Source organism: Mus musculus, chromosome 8 (genome assembly GCF_000001635.26).
Source record: "Mus musculus strain C57BL/6J chromosome 8, GRCm38.p6 C57BL/6J".
In the NCBI taxonomy this organism is placed as follows: Eukaryota; Metazoa; Chordata; class Mammalia; order Rodentia; family Muridae; genus Mus; species Mus musculus.
Genome location: NC_000074.6, coordinates 70,572,987 through 70,594,239, shown reverse-complemented (window position 1 = coordinate 70,594,239; position 21,253 = coordinate 70,572,987). Strand labels below are relative to the sequence as shown.

Below are 21,253 nucleotides of genomic sequence, written 5' to 3'. Positions count from 1 at the left end.
CTGTCTGTCCCGCCCTCTCCCAGTCCTCCAGCTGCGATCACTGGCCTGATGGCCCTGCCCAGAGGAGGAGACAGAATGGGCAGGTCTACGCGGCCTCCCCCTGGGTAGGCACAGTGATAAGGAACATGGGAACTCGGCAGGCAGGCGGGGGAGGTGCCCCCAGAACTTTCCAAAACAAGTGGCCTCCTCCTAGCGGAAACTTTCCACAGCTGGAGCTGTGCCAAAAAGGTGGATTGTCCGAAATGTCTGCACGAAAATAAGAGGGGGCCCGCTCTGTGGGTGTCAAGACTTTATTTGCCGTTGCTAACACGAACCAGCCCAACTGAACTCATCCCGGTGAAGAGACTCAGGCAGGGTTCCCAGAGGAGGGGACTGTTGGGGATCGTTTTGATGTATGAAGGGGAGATTGTCATGGGAGAACTACAGGCGGAACCCGCTACACCCCCTAAAGTAAAGCTCCGGGGAGGGTCTCAGATGCAAGGGCTGAGGAGCACCATGGGGAAATGGGTTGTGCTTTAGATTGCTGCCCACTTTCTGTCCTCTTGTGGTGTGCCACAGTAGAAATGGCAGATTGTTTATCTCTTTTAGGTAATGAAACTGTCTGGTGGCCAATATCGGTCATCTCAGCATTTGGGAGGTTGAGGCAGAAAGACTGCACTGGGACATTCATTTTGCAAGGGGCTCGGGGCTGGGAGCAAGGCCGAGTCCCCAAAAGGGCCCTTCCCGGGAGGACATCCTTGACCAGGGTGGGGTTGGGGTCGCTGTAGCAGACTGCTCTGGTTGGGAGGTGCGTGGGGACAAGGGTTAGCCCTGGGCTCTGGGAAGGCGATGGAAGAGCATGGTCAAGCTGTTCCTAGGTAGTGAGTACACAGCGGCCCACAGGGTGCCTGACTCTCCTTCCACCCCCTCAGCTGCCTCAGAACTGTCAGAAGTCTGGCCAAGGCCTCAAGGGAGTCCTACTGACCCCAGCCCTCCCTCACAGGCTGCCTTTGACTTTTCCCTTTGAAAACAAACATGCTGCCTCTGACGCATGCCCAGCCTGTGCTTTCTGCTTGGAGCCAGGGGCTGATGGTGGCCATGCTCGGCCTCCATGGCCTCAGATGCTAGCTGGACTGACAGCTCTAAGAGACAGGTAATTCTCGCTGGGGTCTATTGTTTTTAAAAGGGTGTCAGTCTCAAGCAAACTTTCTGTCCCACCTATTCTAGTAGAGGGCAGCACCTTCTCACCTGAAGGCCTGGGTGCTGCAGGGGAGCCCACTCTGCCCATGCCCATGCCCAGCACTGCAGTGCTCACACCTTGCCAAAGCCCTCGGGGCTCTGGGTCAAGCTCTCACTTAGGGCTACCCCACCCCTACAGTGACATACTCAAACCACAGAGAGGTTAAATTCCATCAAATTTATTATAGACTTTGAAAGTTGGCGGTTCACCTGCTTTGTGTACAGAAGACAAACTCTAAGAAAGGACCTGGAGGCACCGCCTCTCTGTCAATTGTAACGTTTTGGCAAAAGTGAAGACTTTGTAAACACCAACTCCATGGCTCAAAGTAGACTTTCTCCACAGCACAGTTCAAAGGCGGGGAGAACACCAATAAGTTAGACCATGCTTAAGCTGCCAGCCACCACCTGCAGCCCCAGAGTGTGGCCCTGCCTTTCCCAAATCTCAGACAGACAACAAAATCTCAGACAATGAAACAACTCAAACATACCATCAGTTCAATCAATAGCCCTGGATGGAGTTCTCAGGGCAGGAGAGGGGTAACCTGGGATCTACCCTGAGCCTGCGCAGTGTAGCTGTGAGAGAAGTGCACCATGCAGAGCCTGGTCCTGCCCCGGAGAAGAAACCAACATCTATTGAAAGCTTGGTTCCTCTAGGGTCTGGGGACTCTAGGAATCCCAAAAGAAAGCTAAGAGCTGACTGGGGGTGGGGGACTGTGCCAGGCAGGTGCCTCCAGGCAGCCAGGCTCTTTGGAAGCCACCCAAAGACATCTTCACCATTTAAAAAAATAGACATCTGTCTTTGACATTCTTTCCCTGCCCTACAGCAGTGGCCCCCACCACCTCCCCAATGGCTTCCCTCTGAATGTGTGGAGACCCACTCATACTACATGTACACGCACACAGACACATGCACACTGATGGCCCCTTGGATTTGGATTTGGGGTATGAGACGAGGCACAGTGAGAAAGCAGCAATTGGGGGCCTCAGGCCTGCGCCCTGGAGAAGGCAAGCAAGGTGCCACCCTCAGCACCCCCCAAGTGGGACCCAGCAGGGAGGTGATCCCAGGACCCACAAATGGATGGAGGGACAGACAGAACCACACAGCCACAGTGTGACATGAAGGGCAGTGTGTTGGGGACTGAGGAGCACATGCTGCGGAGGCCGCTGCTAAGAGCTTTGGGCACAGCCAGCAAACTGCAGCAACCTTGTCCGCTGGGGATCTGAAGGCAGCAGGGCCTGGCACTCGCTGCTCACTCTCCCTGGGGCTTCTAACACTTGGAGGCGTGGGCCTTGGAGGAGGCACGGAGTAGAAAAGGTACAAAAATAGATGTCTCTGCGGCAGCTAAAGGGCCGAGTTCATATAAAACTAGGAAAGGCAGGCGGAGCCGTCAGGTCTGCCTGTCTGTGCTAGGGCCAGGCCTGAAGCTGCCGCTGGTCATACTCTGCGATGAGCCTCTTAATGTGCGCCAGCTTGCGGTGCAGGTATTCGCAGCGTCGCTTCTCACAGCTGTAGTTGGTGTTGGTCTATGAGGGACAAAGGGGGCAGGTGAGACACACCCACCCGAGCCAAGCAGTCTTCCTCTCAGCACCCGCCCTGCCTCACCTACCTTTTTGATTTTCCTGTATTCCTGAAGAATTTGCCCACGGGTTGTCTGGGGGAAAATGCCAAGAATTAATGATGTCCCAATTAAGGAAGCCCCAAGTGCCAGCCCTCTCCAGAAGTGAGCAGCTAGATGGGCAGAATATAGCCACAGGAAGCAGGTAGCCTTCCTGTAATTTTTTTTTTTTTTTTTTTTTTTTGTCTTTTCAAGACAGGGTTTCTCTGTGTAGCCCTGGCTGTCTTGGAACTCACTTTGTAGACCAGGCTGGCCTTGAGCTCAGAAATCTGCCTCTGCCTCCCAAGTGCTGGGATTAAAGGCGTGCGCCACCACGCCCAGCACCTTCCAGTAATTCTTCTGGCCTGTCTATTGCACCAGGGTGGCAGGAGAAACCACGAGGGAAGACACACTGAAGCAGCCACACAAGGGAAAGGGAAATGGCCACCCCAGAAGCCTGTGTGCTACAAGGTGCCCCACTCCTGAGGTCCCACTGCAGGGAGGGACTCATGAGCAAACCCTGACCATGACTTGCTGCCAGCTTCGAGTGGCATGCAGTACCTCGTACTCATCAGAGCCCTGGCTCAGCTGTCTGAGCTGTGCGTCAAGCTGGGTGAACCTGCGGGTGATCTGCTCGATCCGCGCGTGCAGACTGCGGTACTCGCTGTACTCAGCATTGAAGTCATTCTTGTAGCTCTGACGCTGCTCTGACGACGAGATGGCTGGGTATTTCCTGAACAATAAGAAGGGTTGCAGGGGCTCAGGGGTCATAGTGGGTGGCAGTACCTGGCTCAGGTAGGGTCTAGATGGGCCTGCAATGGGGCACAGCCTAGGTAAGACACTCACAGCAAATAGTCCGGGGTCTCTGACGAGGATGTGGGTTCATTGTCACAGGCTCCATTCAGACCTGCAGAGCAATGCATTCTTATTCTAGAGCCAGTGCTTGTGGGTGAAAGCCATGCTGGATGGCCACGCGTCGGCACCGGCAGTAGACCATGCACCAAGACCAGCTGGTTACAATGGGAAGGCACTGTCCAGCCCGCAGCCACACAGCCCAGTTATGCTGTCTCCAAGGGCTCTCCTGGAGGCCCAAAGAACTCGCCCAGTGTCTGGCTGTGTAGGGCATCAGCACTGGGCTGAACACAAACCCCAGCTACCCAGATAAAAGGCAGATGGTGAAACCTCTGGTGACAGATAGATTGCAGACTTTGCTGGCACTACTTTTTTTGTTTGTTGTTTTTTGCGAGACAGGGTTTCTCTGTGTAGCCCTGGCTGTCCTGGAACTCACTCTGTAGACCAGGCTGTCCTTGAACTCGGAAATCCGCCTGCCTCCCAAGTGCTGGGATTAAAGGTGTGTACCACCACGCCCAGCGCGCCCCCCCCAGGGTTTCTCTGTGTAGCCCTGGCTGTCCTCGAACTCAGAAATCTGCCTGCTTCTGCCTCCCGAGCGCTGGGATTAAAGGCGTGCGCCATCACTGCCTGGCTGGCACTGCTTTTCACTTGAGGCCCCAGTCAGATCCTACTGTCCTTTGCATGGCACACACCGCAGGAGGGCTCCTCCACATGACCTCCCTGACCAAACATAGCACTAGGAACAGCCGGAGCATAAGAAGGTCAAGCAAGGTATAAGGCAGGTCTGGGCTGGGGCTGCCGGCCAGGTAGAGCGCCACTTTCCAGTCATTTAACTCATCTGCCTCTCTGAAACAGTCTCACTCTGAGCCTGGACTACCTGTATCTCTATGCTGGCTTGCTGCTTCCCTCAGTAGTAGCTTTGAGGTCCTCACACACCCTGTCCCCAATCAAATCCTCTTAGCCTAACCCACTCCTGCTTCAAGGCCCCACCTCACCGTGTCAGTCTACAAAGCTGTTGGCTCAGTGGCAGGTGTTCACGGAGTATGAGACCTGGGGCCTGTCACCGGCAATGCAAAAAACTAAACACCAACACCAAAGGTTGGGAAACCTGCACCCTGGAGCTGATCTAGCTAAGAATGGTTCCACAGATGTGGGGGGTGGGGAGTGGGGTAGGGGGTCAGGACCAGGCTGAGGAGCCACTGAGCATGAGCAGATCATCCCATGGGCTGGGCCTGGATGGAAGGAAGAGAGTGTCCTGTGTGGCCCAAACATCCTGCCTAAGAATGTGGGGACCAGGTGGCCACTGACCACACAGGGAACACACTGACCACACAGTTCTAACACAGGGAACCCATTTGTGTCTGGGATCTGTCACATTCAGGGGTGTGTGCTATCCCTGGGATCTGTCATTGAGCTGACTAGCTGGGGTAAGGCTGTGTAATTGTGTGTTCCTGTGTGCTCTTATGTGTTCCCAAGACCCTCTAAAGTGTCCTCTGTCAGACAAAGCCCTCCTAGCAGCTTTGTGGTAGCTAAACCTCTTGCAGATAGCAACGGGGAAGGTGTGGCAGCAGAGCTCACAGTGGCCCCACCAGCCCCTGAAGGTCTTACAGCCACCTCAGCCACATGCAGCCACCTCTTCCACTAAGCAACTTCTAAGTGACTGTGGGTGCCAGGGGCACATCTAGTCATAGGTGTTGAGATGGTTTGTATATATAAGACTTGCCTTGGTTATGGTGTCTGTTCACAGCAGTAAAACCCTAACTAAGACAGAAGTTGGTGCCAGGGACTGGGGTATTGCTGTGATAGGCCTGACCATACTTTTGTTTGGAAAAATGTAGGTTTGGGGATTTTAGATTTGGAAAGCAGTGGAATGTTTTAAATGGGGCTTAATGGGCCATCCTAGTAGGGATATGGAAGACTAAGAGTAATTTGAACTGTGCAGACCTGGTCCAAGAGGTCTCAGAAGAAAAAAATTTCAGTATGTGGTATAGAGATTGTTTTTGTGGTATTTTGGTGAAGAATGTGGCTGCTTTTTGCCCTTGTCTGAAGAGTACCTGAGGTAAAGAGATTTATGTTAACTGCATTGACAAACGAAGTCTCAGAAACACCCAGTGGAGACTGAGTTCTCTGGTTAAGACTTTTTTTTTTTTTTTAATTTTGGTTTCTTGAGACAGGGTTTCTCTGTGTAGCCTTGGCTGTTCTGGAACTCACTCTGTAGACCAGGCTGGCCTCAAACTCAGAAATCCGCCTGCCTCTGCCTCCCAAGTGCTGGGAGTAAAGGCGTGCGCCACCACTGCCTGGCTTGGTTAAGTCTCTTGAAGAGCATTTTGAACAAGTGTAGCAAGCTTAGAAAGGAGAAATAGAAGATATATGGTTTGAGTATTAAGGGGGCATGAGGAAGTGAAATGTGGTGAATCCTGTGTTCTAGGAGATAGCAGATTAAGGGAGTGGGACTTTGGGGTAAGATACTACAAAGCTAAATTTAGATCCAGGCATGGTGGTACACACCTTTAATTCCAGGAGACCGGCATGCAGATCTCTGAGTTCAAGGTCAATCTACAGAGCTAGTTCCAGGACAGCCAATCTTAGGCAGTGAAGGAGTTGGAAAACAGAAAGCTGGTGATAATGTGATAGAAGGGGGCCATGTTCTAGCTCCTGCAAGCAGCAGAACTCAACAGCAGCTTTGGCCATGTGGCTCTGGCTTTAGAGACAAGAATAGAAGGAACTACTGGGATAATTGATGCTGCTTAGCTGGAACTAAGAAATTAGTGGTGATTAATAAGACACCAGCATTACTGAGGTAAAATCTGGGAAGTGTTTTGTGAGAGCACAAAGAAGCTGTGTTCCAGAGATGGCCAAGGTTGTACCTTGTGCTGCAGCTGTACTTGGTAATGTGTAAGAGTCGCCTAGGTGGTACTGGTTCTGAAGGCATAAAGGGATTATGAAGAGCAGCTGAGGCTCAGCACTGTGAAAATGCAGCCTCAGTTGCAGTTGACAGCCCAGGACTGAAGGGGTCAATGCAAAGGATTTGAAGCTTGGTACCACAAGGAGCACCTATGAGAGGCTACTGGTGAAGCCTAGGTGCAGCGGAAGACCCCAGTGTACTGGAGATCCAGCAGTGGAGTGGATCAACCTAAGTTTAGAGTGCTACAGAGGGAAGAGCTGGAGAAGTCCAGATCATGTGTGGATCCCAGACATTGAAACAAGCTGTAACACTGAAGCTGCCTTGGAGAGCCCAAGATTTTCGAGATGTCAGAGCCGTGGGCTATCTGCTGAGGAAAACTGCTAACAGGGAGTGGGACCAGCCCAGGAGAAGGAAGTTTGTTGCAGTCAACAAAGATGAAAAGGAGTTGGAGATCTGAAGACTGCTTTGACATCAGACATGGAGATGCAGAGTTTGGAGTTTGTCCATCTGGTTTCCTGTCTTAATTCAGGGATTACAGTTATGTGATTGGATGGAGCTCAGAAGAGACTTTGAACTTTTCTTGTTAAAAAGATTTATTTATTTTACATATGTGAGTACACTGTCACTGTCTTCAGACACATCAGAAGAGGGCATCAGATCCCATTATAGATGGTTGTGAGCCATCATGTTGCTGGGAATTGAACTCAGGACCCTGGAAGAGCAGTCAGTGCTCTTAACCACTGAGCCACCTCTCCAGCTTGACTTTTAACATTGTTGAGACTGCTATAGACTATGGGGACTTTTGAAGTTGGACTAAATGTACTTTTTTATTGTGCTATGTTTAGGAATGGCCCCCATAGACTCATGTATTTAAACATGCCTATGGGGGCCTGGGAGTGGAATGTGATGGTTCTTATATGCTTGGCCCTGGTGAGTGGGCTTAAGACTCTCATCCTAGCTACCAGGAAGTCAGTATTCTGCTAGCAGCCTTCAGATGAAGATGTAGAACTCTCAGTTTCTTCTGCACTATGCCTGCCTAGATGCTGCCATGTTCCTGCATTGAATATAATAGACTGAACCTCTGAACCTGTAAGCCAGCCTCAATTAAATACTGTCCTTTTTAAGAGTTGCCTTGGTCATGGCATCTGTTCACAGCAGTAACATCCTAACTAAGATAGGTGTCAAGAGATTAGGACTAAAGGGCATAGCAAGCACAGGGTTGCGACACCAGATCCATGCTCTCACTATACTATGGACAGAGGATTGTTCTCAAGGCCTTCTGATCACAGGGTACCTCACGCGTCCTGCTGTGTGAGGAGCCACAGAGATAGATGTCTCATTTCTCAGTGTCCTCCGGTCCCAGAAACCTTTGCTCCCTGGGCTCAGTGTACCTACCTGTGCCTTGGCCTGGATATATCCCTGCATACAGCTGTTCTCTTTACTCTCCCTCTGCCTCTCTGGCTCAGGGCATCTCAGTACTCCCTGAAAGCGCTGCATTCCATGTTACCTATCTGAGTGTTTCAGCTCCTAGCCCCAAGCACTGAGTAGTAGGCTGGTGGCCTGCCATGGTGGCCCCAAGTCCTGACCCCAGTAGTGGTCTCACATCCCACATATTAGAGGAAACAACCAAGTGGCACTCACCTGGGGCATCTGGCGGTAGTGCAGGGGCAGTAGGTGCATCAGGCTGTGGGGCGGGGGGCCTTTCTTCAGGGGGCCGCTCCTTGTCTTTGTGCTTCTTGGACTTCTTCTTGGGTCGGCTGTGGGTGTGTGAGGAGCTAGTAGGTTGCTCAGCCTGAGGAAAGTCCGTCAGCAGGGGAAGACCAAGATGGGGTGCTGGAGCTGGGGTGGCTTCCTGGTGCTTGTAGTCCTGGGTACTGTGACCTAGGTCATTACTGACATCAGCTAGGGGGTCGTGGGTCCTTGGGGGCTCCAGCCGTGGGGGCAGATGGCTAGAGCTGAGGGTGTCTGATGGGGTGGGTCCTGGAGCAGGCAGCAGTGTCTCATGGCCATTGGGGGCACCCAGTTTGCCATTGAGGGTGGGTTGTGCTCGCTGTGTGAAATGTGAGATCCGGGGCTTCTTGCTGGCCAGGGGGTCAATGAAGTCTGTAGGCCGTTTCTGAAAAGCCATGGGGACTAGGCTGAGCAGAGAAGTATGTGGGAACTAGTAGCCACCTGCAGGGCCTGCTGTGGCCACACAGGGGCGCCGGCACACAGCTGGCCACACATACAAGAGAAGCAGCACCCAGACAGAGAAGAAAAGAAGGCCCTGACTGGGCAGTGAAGGTGCCTGAGGCACACGCCTCAGAAAGACACTCCCAGCCCCAAAGACAGCAAGTCCCCCCAAAGAGCGTGGCTCAGGCAGTGGACACTGGTTACAAAGGGCTGTGGTGTACCAGTGAGGACCCCACACTCAACCACCCCCCCAGGCAAGTACCTGAGAGGGTGAGGCAGAGCGTCCATGCTCTCGGGGCGGGCTGGAGTCTGTAGTGGCATTCTGTGGCTGACACAGCTTCCTGCAGAGGAGTGGTAGAGGCACTATGGTGGCACTGCCACTGTGCCCCGGGACTATGTCTGCACAGAGAGGGCCAGGTTCTCAGAACCCAAGCTGTGTTGTACACAGGGCAGCTGCTAAGCAGAGCCCATGTGGTGCTCAGAGAGGACTCCCACTCTGCCATGCTGAGGCGCAGGCAGCTAGTGCCTGGGCTTGCCAATGAGAGGGAGAATTGCAGGTCAAATATGAACACATACCTTGCCTACAGCACATCAGGACTCCACCAGCACAAGGCCATTCTGTGTGTCAGTGGTGACCTTGTGTGTGGTCCCTTCCTCCCACCCTGATCTGGCCCCGAGTACCCAATGGCTCATCACTCATAACGGGTCACGGCATCAGTGGTGGTAACTAGCCCAGGCATGCTGGCCCTGTACACCCGTGCTTGTGGAGCAGTGACAGGCCTTATGTGGACACCTCCAGCACTTGGGTATAGGTGACCCTGACAATGGGCACACACTTGTCAGCCCAGCACTACTGGAAGGTGGAGACAGAAGATGGGCAGGAGTTAAGGCCTGTACTGTCTCTGTAAGACAAGACACTGACCCAAAAAAAAAAAAAGAAGCCAGGCATGGTGACACACACCTTTAATCCTAGTACTCAGGAGGCAGAGGCAGGCTGATCTCTGAGTTAGAGGCTAGCCTGGTTAACAAAATGAGTTCTAGGACAGCCAGGGCTACACAGAGAAACCCTATCAGGGACTGTCAGGGAAAAAGAAAGAGAAAAGCAAGTAAGCTGGCTGTAGTGCCCAGGAGCCTGTGCCAGGCAGCGAGCGCCTAGGCTCTTGCCATCATGTGCCCTCTCCACCTCCAAGCACGTGGAACCCCCAGGCTCTGGCCTAGGCACAGGTTGGAGATGAGCCCAGAACTCGGTGGTGCCAACTGAACTTGAGGAATCACTAGCAATCTCGGCGAGCAGCTCTGCTCACAGCACCAGCACCCAGGGGGAGTGGGCAATTACTGTGCTGCTCCCTTGGAGTCTACCTCACACTCTGTGGACACCAGAGGCTCGTGGGAAGCCATGGGGACATGGACAGGACACCCTGGCACAGAGGAGATGCACAGTTGGCTGGGGACAGCCATAACTGTGAGCCGTCTGGCAGGCTGAGGCCAGTGCGTGCCTTACCGCATGAGCATGCGCTTCAGCAGCTGCCGGTCCCCCTCAGAGTAGCCGGGCCAGTCCTTCTGCAGGCTTTTGTACATGCAGTCCTGCAGCGTGCACGTGCCATCCTTGGGGTTCACACTGGCCACCTGCAACACATCCAGTTCTCAATGACTGTCACTGCTTGCCAAGGCAGCAGGGGTGGGAGTGGGGGTGTGAGTGCTTGGGGAGCACAGGGTGGTGGCAGCTCTGGAGCCATGTCACACCACCTCGGGTCCCCTGCGCATGAGCTGCTGCAGGCCCAGACAATCTTGATGAGGCACAGTATGTCATCAATATGCCCACAGCCCCCACAAGCCCCACCCTTCAGATGGTGGCCACTAGCCAATCCTCTCTCCCTGCCACAACTACTTCATCTCAGGCTTTCTCTCAGGCTCAAAGAATCTGATGAGAGGCCTTGAAGGGACCAAGGCTGTGTCTGTGCTGGCCTTGCTAGGTGCCAAGTGCAATATATGCACATATCAGCCACTCAACCATGCCGAGTCCACAACCTGTATCAGCCACTCAACCATGCCGAGTCCACAACCTGTATCAGCCACTCAACCATGCCGAGTCCACAACCTCAGTAAGGACTGAGAGGAGCCGGGCAGTGGTGGCGCACACCTTTAATCCCAGCACTTGGGAGGCAGAGATAGGTGGATTTCTGAGTTCGAGGCCAGCCTGGTCTACACAGTGAGTTCCAGGACAGCCGGGGCTATACAGAGAAACCCTGTCTCGAAAAACAAACAAAACAAAAGATCTGAGAGGAATGAGTTATATATTTAATGGGCTTTGAAGACATGGTCTTGCCTTATAGCTCAGGCTGACCTTGGGCTCAGAATTTCTTGTCTGAGGATGCTGAGACCACAGGTATGCCAGCATGCCAAGCTGGCAGCAGAGTCTCTTCCTGATTGAGCACTAAGATTTAAATGGTGTGCTGCCATGCCTTTCACTCACAGCTACTCCAAGCAGGAGCACTCATTCCCATACGCAGGATCCTCCACGATGGTATGTGGTCCCACTGACCAGCACTACCTAAGGTATCCCATCCTAGGACAGGCTTTCAGCTCCCCTGATACATCCAATACCCTGGGCTACCCTGCCTACACTAAAGGCATAGTCTTGAAAGGCTATGGCTCCTCCCTACAGATGCTCAGGGACTCTGATGACCTGTGGAGACTGCAAAAGACCTGACCAGGTTGTGACCCCTGCCCAAGATAGGCCCATTTTCAAAATCTGTGGGGTACTGCTGCCCCTCACAAGATGCATCACACACTCAAGAGTACCAGGTTGCCAAGGTCAGACCTGGCATGGCTGATCAGAGGCCATGGGAGCTGCATAGAGCCTCAGATGCCTCTGGAGCCATTGCATACTGCATGCATGCACTCCATTGGCTGAGGCAGAGGCTGACCATGGTCTTTCCTGATTCCAGAGCTTTCTCTGAGACTTGATATTATGTTGTCACCAGAGCACAGGGGCCAGGCCACCCCAATCCACCTTTATACTGTCCCCAAAGCCTGGCTGGCGCTGACATTTTATTTATTTTTGAGACAGGCTTTCCCTGAGTAGCTCTAGCTGTTCTGAAACTCACTAGGTAGACAGGCTGGCCTTGAACTCAAGAGATCCAGCTGCCTCTGCCTTCCAAGGGCTGAGATTAAAGGTATGGACCACCACCATCACCATGCATGTCTACCTGTAAGAGCAGCCAGTGCTCCTAACCACTGAGCCACCTCTCCAGCCCTTGAATTTGTCAATTATTACGGTGGGGAATGCTGTGACTGAACTCAGGTCACCAGACAGTAAGTTCCTTTTGCACTGAGCAAGCTCACCACACCTTAGCCAGGGCATGAAGTCAGCATGAGAGTTCACTTTTCAGAGTCCCAAGATGTTTCCAGTGTGGAAAGATCAGGAAGACATGACCCAGATGTGCCAGGCTGACCCCATGAACAGTGCAGGGCTAACAGTCAGCCAGACATGAGCTCTTAGTGAGTCTCCAGGTAATGGCCACCGGCAGAGTTTGTGCACATATAGGTCTGCAGGTATCATTGTCATGGATCCTGTTGGTGTGTGTGTGTGAAGACCTTATGGGGACAGGCCTGAGACTGCCATGAAGCTAGAGAGCCTGATTGCACAGCACGAGGTCAGGCTGGTCTGTACCCACCTGCTGCAGCAGGCTGTCCAGGGTGTCCTTGTCTGCCTGTGTCAACCCATCCTTCTGCAACCGCAGCAGCAGCTCAGCCTTCCTGTAGGGCCTCAGGGCCAGGAGGTGTAGCACCCGATCTCGGAAGGGCCTCTGTACCACACTGCTGGCTCCACTCCCACTGCTCTTTCTGATGGCACTTGCCAGGTTAATGGGGGTAGCACGCTTCCGGGAGGGTACTGCATCAGCTGCCCCTGGCGCTGGCTTCCGAAACTGAACCTTTTTCCCTGAAATGAGAGCCTGGTTCATGGCACAGGAAGCAACCACATACCATGCCATAAGAACAGCATCAGCCGGGCGTGGTGGCGCAGGCCTTTAATCCCAGCACTTGGGAGGGAGAGGCAGGTGGATTTCTGAGTTCGAGGCCAGCCTGGTCTACACAGTGAGTTCCAGGACAGCCAGCTACACAGAGAAACCCTGTCTCAAAAACAGAAAACAAAAAAACAACAACAAAAAAAAACCCAGCATCAGTGGTCCACAGTATAGCAAAGTAAGCACTAGGCAACAGGAGAGAGGTGGGAGAGACTAAGAAACTGTGTGAATGAGGGCATCTTGCCACAGCCCACAGGCAGAAGGCACTGGAGGTTGACACAGTCCCAGGCAGAGCCTGGGCAATATGGAACACCAACCAGCACAGGATATGTGGACCCCTGCATGTAAAATCAGAACCTTCACTTGAAACAGGTGCCCTCAGGCAGTACTCCACAACCCTGGCTATGCAACTTTAGAGGTAGCATGAGTCACAGTGTCTGGGCTGCCCTAGTGGCTGCAGTAGAGACCCAGTAGAGAGCCACAGTCTCACCCAGTGCTTTGTGGCAGCTGTAGTTATCAGGAGGCCATTTTGTACAGCTGTTCAGGACAGAGCAAGCTGGGAGCCTGGAGGCCTTGGGCCAGGAGGATTCCCTCCAGTATTAACACTTCCCTTCACACCTGGGTCAGAATGATGTGCCTGGCTTCAGGTCATAGGGTGAGCTGGGGCCAATGAGACACTCTGAGTCGGGGTGAGTACATCCAAGGCTAGGAAGGTGGTTTGAGATAGGTCTCTTTATATAGCCCAGGATATCTTGATTTACCATCCTCCTGCCTCAGCCCCTTGGGTGCTGAGACAACAGATGTGCCTATTAATTATATTCAAGAGTCTTAGAGGTACCCAACAAGGTTGACAAAATGAGGTTGCTAACCACAGATTCACTCATATGTGTGGATACCCCATTTGGCCTTGAGGAGAAGGCTTCTGTCACCAGGCCCCAACACCAGTGCCACAGAAGTGCCTGTGATAAGGTCTAGCCATGTTCTAACTGCTCACGTCCTACCCAGAGCTGCCAGAGCAATGCGAAATTCCCACTCTTTATTTTATATGTATGATTATTTTGCATGCTTGTTATATCTGTGCACATGTGTGCAGTGGCCAAGGAAGGCACTGGACCTCTTGGAACTGGAGTTACAGTTGTGAGCGGCCACTTGGGTATCTCCAACCAAACTTGGGTCCTCTGCTGAGCCATCTCTCCAGCCCCTACTCCCCACCCTCCAGAGTCTCAGTGGACCAGGCTGGCCTCAAACTCATTACATAAGCTAAAGTGGACAGGGAAAGACCAGAAGGCCTTAACCCTACAAAGAAATATAGGAAACTGAGAACTGCTGAGCTCCTGAGAAATAGTCCTCCACACGGCAACCACTCAATGCACAGTGGTCAGCCTTGAAAACATGGTAAGAAGAGGCAAGCAGGCAGATTGCTGGGAATTCCAGGACAGCCAAGGGCTACAGAGAGAGAAACCCTGTCTAAAAAAGAAAAGAAAGAAAAAAAGAAAGAGAGAGATGGCGGGGGCGGGGGAGGGAGAGAGGGAGAGAGAGAGAGAGAGAGAGAGAGAGAGAGAGAGAGAGAGAGAGAGAGAGAGAGAATATACACACATATACACACTATCAAAAAAAAAAAAAAATTAAGGGCTGGTGAGATGGCTCAGTGGGTAAGAGCACCCGACTGCTCTTCCGAAGGTCTGAAGTTCAAATCCCAGCAACCACATGGTGGCTCACAACCACCCGTAATGAGATCTGATGCCCTCTTCTGGTGTATCTGAAGACAACTACAGTGTACTTACATATAATAAATAAATAAATCTTTAAAAAAAAAATTAAAAACCTCATAAAGATAAGACAGGCCCGTTTCCTTCCCTGGGAACACTTGATTAATGGACTGACCCCATGTTACCAGTGTTCACTCACCTTCCAGTCTGCAGTTGTGGCCACAGTGGCCTATGAAGGAATAGCTAGGAAGAGCTGGAGAACAACTAAGCAGGGCCTTGACCTACCCATACCTCTGTACCTCTCTGATGAAGATCAGCAAGGCCAAGAGCTGCGAGAGGGTGGCTCACTCAGGGCTCTGTCTCACTTGGGGCTCCCATGGCACCTGCAGCCACAGCCCCCAGCCTCCCGCCCTTTGAGGCTGGACAGATATCCCCTGCCTAGGGAGCACGTGCCCAAGCTTCTGCTCCAGCTACCTCTGATCCAGCCTGCTGCTTGCCACTCACCCATGTATCGGCCTCCAGCCTTAATGACGATGGCACTTCGGCTCCGAGTCTCCTCCTCTGCCTGTGCCATGCTCTGTCGTGCTTTCTGGTAGGAGTCATCAGTAGCACACACCGTGACCTTGTCCTGGATGCTGCCCAGGCAGTCCAGGTGTACATCCCCATAGCTGTAAAACAAGAGGAAGTTTTGCCATTAGGGTGTTTCTCGAGCCACGCCATGCCAACCTACACCGGAAGAGAGGCAGCAGTCTAGCTGTGGTAGTTTTGGGGTCCCTGGGGGCCTGAGGGCAGGTAGACTTACCTGGATACATATTGTTGGATGCAATCAAAGCTGCCCTGAGGGCTGTCGCGGCCAATATTGGAGAGGTAGAAGGAGAAGGCCCGCACCTCCTCTGGGCAGTCAGGCTGGGGTATAGAGATGTGCTGTAGGGAGAGAGGTGTCACTGCGGTTCTTGGCATGGGGAAGCTGCAGTACAAGCCACACTCACAGATGCCAAGCACTGGTTACAACATGCAACCTGCATAGTAGGGACACATGGGCACCTTCCTCTTTGGCACCTTCTGGCATAAAAGGACAAGATGGTCACTTAAGCAACATAAGAGCTCAGCCCAGGGAGCTGGTGAGATGGCTCAGTGGGTAAGAGCACCCGACTGCTCTTCCGAAGGTCAGGAGTTCAAATCCCAGCAACCACATGGTGGCTCACAACCATCCCTAACGAGATCTGACTCCCTCTTCTGGAGTGTCTGAGGACAGCTACAGTGTACTTACATATAATAAATAAATAAATTAAAAAAAAAAAAAAAGAGCTCAGCCCAGCCACTGGGCTCTGGAGACACCATTATTTGGGGCTATATGCCACTCAGGCTTTCTGCCTGGCCAGTGTACCTGCACTGGAACATCTGGAACATCCATGCAGGTAAAGCTCATCCAGCAGCAAGAGCAGCCACCAGGACAGCTTGTAGCCTTTCTAGCCTAACATGCCTACAGACACAGTACACCCCACCCTATGTCTGCACAGCCTCCATACCAAATGGGAAAGGTCCCCACCACCTATGTCTGCCTTAATGCAAATGCATGTGGTGCATGTGTGTGTGTGTTGTGAGACAGGGGGTCTTTGTGTAGTCTTGTCTGTCCTGGAACTCTCTGTAGGCCTGGTTGGCATCAAGCTAATAGAAATCCACCTGCCTCTGCCTCTCCAGTACTAGGATCCACTACCACCTCCTAGCTTAAATGTGTTTGTCTTTTGAGATAGGGTCCCTAGCCTACCCAGAACTCAAACTCAACAATGTGGCCTAGGTTAACCTTGAACTCCTGTTTGTCCTGAGTCCGCTTCTTCAGGTTTGGGATGACACATGTGTACCACATCTGGTTTGCTTGGCACTGGGGATGAAGCTCAGAGATCTCAGGAATGCTGCAAGACAAGTGTCTACCCACTGAACCCAACTTCAGCCCCAGATGCTTTCATCAGCTCTAGAAAGGGACAGGGTGGTCTGCACCCAGGATCTAATAAGTCCTCTGAGCCATCTCTCCAACCCTAAAGTGTGTGTGTGTGTGTGTGTGTGTGTGTGTGTGTGTGTGTGTGTGTGTGTGTGTGTGTGCACCCAGGATCTAATAAGTCAGACCCTAGCCTGCCTCTCAAACCTCACCCAGGAGTAAGGTGTACACACACACCAATCACAGGCACATAGCACAGACATGCACACACACATACACACACTGCAGCCTGCAAGAAGCCGTGAAGGCAATGCCATTCAGATTCATTCTACCTACTAAGGTCCTGACTGTCCTTCCCGGTATGGCTTTAGCACTTTGCTGGGCTAATTGGCATCAGGAAGCAGGCACCTGGCTATGGGCGCAGGAACTGCAAGGAGTTTCTGAGTATGCCCAGCATGTGGAGCCTCCATGCCACCTGACTCTGGCATATATTTCAGGCTTGGGTTGGAGTTGACACTCCCTTGACACAAGCCCTGAGATACATGTGGCTACTGTCACACCCAGTGACAGTTAGACTCCTTGCTAATGTCCTGATCTGGGTGGACACCTGGGCTCTACAAAAGATCTCACACAGGCTCAGGCAGGGCACCATGTACCACTCACTGTTGGGGGCTCTGACTGAGGCTTAGAAAGGTAGCTTTGTACCGCTAGGGACAGGGCATACAGGGTGCTGACGCCATATCATCTAGGCCACAGTGGAGGTGACAGGTAGGGGAGCTACTCAGGGCCAGGGTTCAAAGGGAGCAGGATTTGCCATGGTGAATGTTTCAGTTGTCCAGTGGGTAGTGGCAGCATAACCTGATGGTGTGGCTCAGGGCCTGCTCATGTCTAGGATGGCAGGCAATGCAGTTGCCACTTCTAGGTAGGGTTCCAGTTGTCCTGTGGATTGCTTCCAGCCCCAGTGACAGCTTGGCTCTAGGTTGTCTGAGGAGTGTGGGTGGTCTGAGGACCCAGGCCTGGGGGCCACCCTGCTGCTCTGGGGTGTGGTTACCAGGGGCACTGGCCTCACACAGAGCCCTTTTAGCTTTCACTGTAATCCTGGTTCAAGATGACCTGTGGGAAGGGAAGGGGTCTTCCATGGGAACTAAGGTGGGGCAGGGAACAGTTGAGAAGTGTTTTAAGCAGTATTTCTTAGTTTAAAACAAGAAGCAGTAAGGCTGGGCACATGGCTCAGAAGGTGAGAGCACTCACTGCTCTTACAGAGCATCCAAGTTCAGTTCTGAGCACCTATATGGCAGCTCACATGCGCCTGTACCTCCAGGTCCAGAGGATCCAACACCCTTTTCTGGACTCAGCTTGTGAACAACCACCTCTCCCAAGACATATACTCACAATTAAAAATAAGAAATAAACTAGGGGGTGGTGATAAACATCTTTAATCCTAGCACTCCAGAGGCAAAGGCTAGAGGATCTCTGTTGAGTTTGAGGCCAGTCTGGTGTATTGATCCAGAACAGGCAGGACTGCACAGAGGAACCCTGTCTCAACAACAATAACTAAAACAAAACACACACACACACACACACACACACAACACACACAACACACACACACACACACACCACACACAACACACATACACACACAACACACACAACACACACACAACACACACACACACACACACACACACACACACACACACACACACACACACACACACTTTAGGGTTGGAGAGATGGCTCAGAGGACCTATGTTCCATTTCCAGCAACCACAGGATGGCTCAAAACCATCTGTAACTTCAGTTCCAGAGACCGGACACAAAAATAACTATTTTTAAAAAGAAAAAATTTGGCTGGGCGTGGTGACGCACACCTTTAATCCTAGCACGTGGGAGGCGGAGGCTGGCAGATCTCTGAGACCAGCCTGGTCTACAGAGTGAGTTCCAGGACAGCCAGGGAGAAACCCTGTCTCAAAAAAAAAAAAAAAAATTCAAGGCCTGCCATAATAATTCAGTGAGATCTCCAAATTAAAAACAAAACAAAAACAAAAAGAAAAAAGTAAAATTTAAATGATTTATTTTCTGGGCACCAGTGCTTTGCCTGTCTGTGTGCCTGTGTATCACAGGTGTGCTGGTGCGTGAGCTCAGGAGAGGGCACGGGTGCCCTGGATGAGTCTCGCTGCTGCTCACTATGTAGGTGCTGGGAACCTAAGTTGAGTCCTCTGCAATAACAGCTACTGCTCTAAACTGCTGGAACATATTTCCTGCCCTGAAATTAAATCTTAAAAAACCAAACAGGGCTAACAAGGCTAGCCACCACATGAATTCTGTTTCAAAGAAATTAACACATTGCCGGGCAGGGCATGGTGGCTCATGCCTTTAATCCCAGCAGGCAGAGGCAGGAGCATCTCTGAGCCAGTCTGGTCTACAGAGTGAGTTCCAGGACACAGGGAGTACACAGCGAAACCCTGTCTCAAGAAAACCAACTATGAGTATGAGTATGAGACCAACAAAACAAAAGCAAACAAGGAATGCTTTTGAGGTTGTGTGGCCCTTGGTCTTCAAGACACACCCAGGAGCCTACACACCCAAGAGTGCTGCAGGGACGCCCACTGTCTGCATTGGCCTAATCTTGATCTCAGCAGGTCTCAGAGAACACACGGGGGATTTGGCTTCCTTCCCCTCCCCACACTGTCCCTTTGGGCAGCCTGCCCAGCCTCTCCACTAAGCTAACACTGGTCCTGAACATTTTGGAATTTTCCACATCCTTCCTTATGCGGTCCCTGTCTGCTCAGCTTGTGGGTCCTGATAACCTTTGGAGGAGGAACAACTCTTTCACAAGGGGTCACTTAGGACCATCAGAAAACAGATAGCTACATTACCATTTATCACAGTTATGAAGTAGCAACGGAAATAATTTTATGGTTGGGGGTCACCACACCATGAGGAACTGGATTAAAGGGCTGTAGTGTTAGGAAATTTGAGAAACACTGTCCTAAAAGACAGTACAACAGGCATGCCCAGTGGCAATCCAAGTCCTTCTACAGTCCCTGACTCTAGACACTCGGACAACATCTCAGTCTCTGACCATCCTGCCTCACCAGCTGCAAACATGGGTGGTGCACTCAGGTTGAACCATGTTACATAGCCACAGACACCAAGTATTGTTCATCATAGGGTCAGCCAGGCAGTAGTTACTATTGCTTAGAGGCTGCAGCTTCAATGCCCATACAGCCAGAGACCAAGGATGGTCCAGCTCAAGGTCTATGAAGGAGCAGGGCACACAGGCAAATGTTACAGGGGCCTGGGGTATGAGTATGAGACCCATGCCAAGGCACTGCTTCTGGGACTCTACTGACACCAAGGTCCTGGGTGGCCATCATCAAGTGGCATGCACTAGGTCTGTGCTGAACATCATAGGCTCCTAGAGTTGGGCTCTGGCTATATTGACTGCAGAGGCAAAAGGATACCAGATATCCATCCCAGTGGTGTGTGACATCAAGACCCTTAACAGGTGGCATGTTCTAAAGGAGGCTGAGGCAGAAGAACCATGAGTTTGGAGCCAGCCTAGGATGACAAGTGATGTAGTATTGTACTAAGGGCTAATGCCTGGGGCTTGCTGCTATGGGTTCCGTTCCCTCACTACACACAAATGAGCTGTGGCCTCTGACCAAAGCACAGAAGTGGTAAAAGACAAGGCTGGTACGACTCTTGTAGAATAAACCCATTGTTCATTGGCCACGATTATGGGACTGTGATGTCTATTCTTGCTCACCAACTTGACTACATCTAAAATTAACTAAAACCAACGTATTTGGGTACACCTATAAGGAAGGTTTTCCTTGATTGAGTCATTTGAAGTGGGAAGATGCACTTTTAGCCCAGATCTCTGATGTGGGTAGAATCCACCTTTACCCTGGGCCCTCTGCCTGCAGCCTAGGTGAAGGACATGAGAGAAGGGACACTTTGCCTGCTTGCCCTTGCTCTGCTCTATCTAGCAAGTCTGCTCCTTCACTGGCATCAGAGCCTACTTCTTCAGGATTATGGTGCCTGCTAAGGAGAAGCTGAGACATCCAGTCTCATGGACTGAACAACTGCTAGACTGTTGGGTCTTCACTAGCAGACAGCCATTGGAGGACCAGCTGCACCACAGCCTGAGAGACATTCTAATAAATCCCTTTTGTCTATGCATACACTATTGGTTCTGGTTCTCTAGAGAACCTGGAGTAAAACAGGGATGAAGCTATCCTTAATGGCTGTGTTTCCTAGGGCTTCATGGTCCAGCAACTGTAGGCTATGTGGGCAGCTGAAGCATGCCATGTTTCTGGTTACCGCTCACAGGCAGATGTAAGAGCTGACCTGTAGGATCTTGGCACCCTCAGGAGAGAGATGGAAACACTAGTGCCCCACCCAGCCTGACCTGGGGACTGCAGCCCCATGGCCAATGCCCAGGAGGGGCCAGTGGCCAAGATGACTTTTCCCACTCAGACATGCACATAGCCCCAGAGCCCTAAGAGACACAGGGAATGCACCACAGCCACCTCATCTCATGGGCTAGAGGGCACTGAACAGGCCAGTGGTGAGGCAGCAACTTCAAATAAAAAGTTATTTAGATAGGACTGGGCACAGACAAGCAACCCAGCGACTCAGGAGGCTGACAGGAGGATTTTCAGTGCAAGAACAACTCTCCCTCACAAGATCCACAAGGTGGTGAGGATGGGTGGGTGTGCTTTACACCTCGGGTTTGGAATGGCATCCACCTTTGAGAGGGCACCCCAAGGATTACTTCCAGATGACCACCCTCCTCTCACACATGGCCTTCACTGGGCGTAGGAGCC

At 51.9% G+C, this 21,253-nt stretch overlaps 1 protein-coding gene across 1 annotated transcript in view; it reads right to left on the bottom strand.

The window, feature by feature from the left end:
• Positions 1-1,381: 1,381 nt before the first annotated feature.
• Ell (elongation factor RNA polymerase II) overlaps positions 1,382-21,253 on the bottom strand; it is a 53,184-nt gene continuing 33,312 nt past the window's right edge. The window contains exons 3-12 of the mRNA NM_007924.2: positions 15,282-15,403; positions 14,984-15,147; positions 12,420-12,685; positions 10,244-10,368; positions 9,005-9,083; positions 8,212-8,686; positions 3,660-3,720; positions 3,375-3,546; positions 2,826-2,870; positions 1,382-2,742 (exon numbers count right to left, since the gene is read on the bottom strand). Coding sequence (NP_031950.2) covers positions 2,626-2,742; positions 2,826-2,870; positions 3,375-3,546; positions 3,660-3,720; positions 8,212-8,686; positions 9,005-9,083; positions 10,244-10,368; positions 12,420-12,685; positions 14,984-15,147; positions 15,282-15,403 — 1,626 coding nt within the window. The 3' untranslated portion in view covers positions 1,382-2,625. The remainder of the gene's footprint in view (positions 2,743-2,825; positions 2,871-3,374; positions 3,547-3,659; positions 3,721-8,211; positions 8,687-9,004; positions 9,084-10,243; positions 10,369-12,419; positions 12,686-14,983; positions 15,148-15,281; positions 15,404-21,253) is intronic.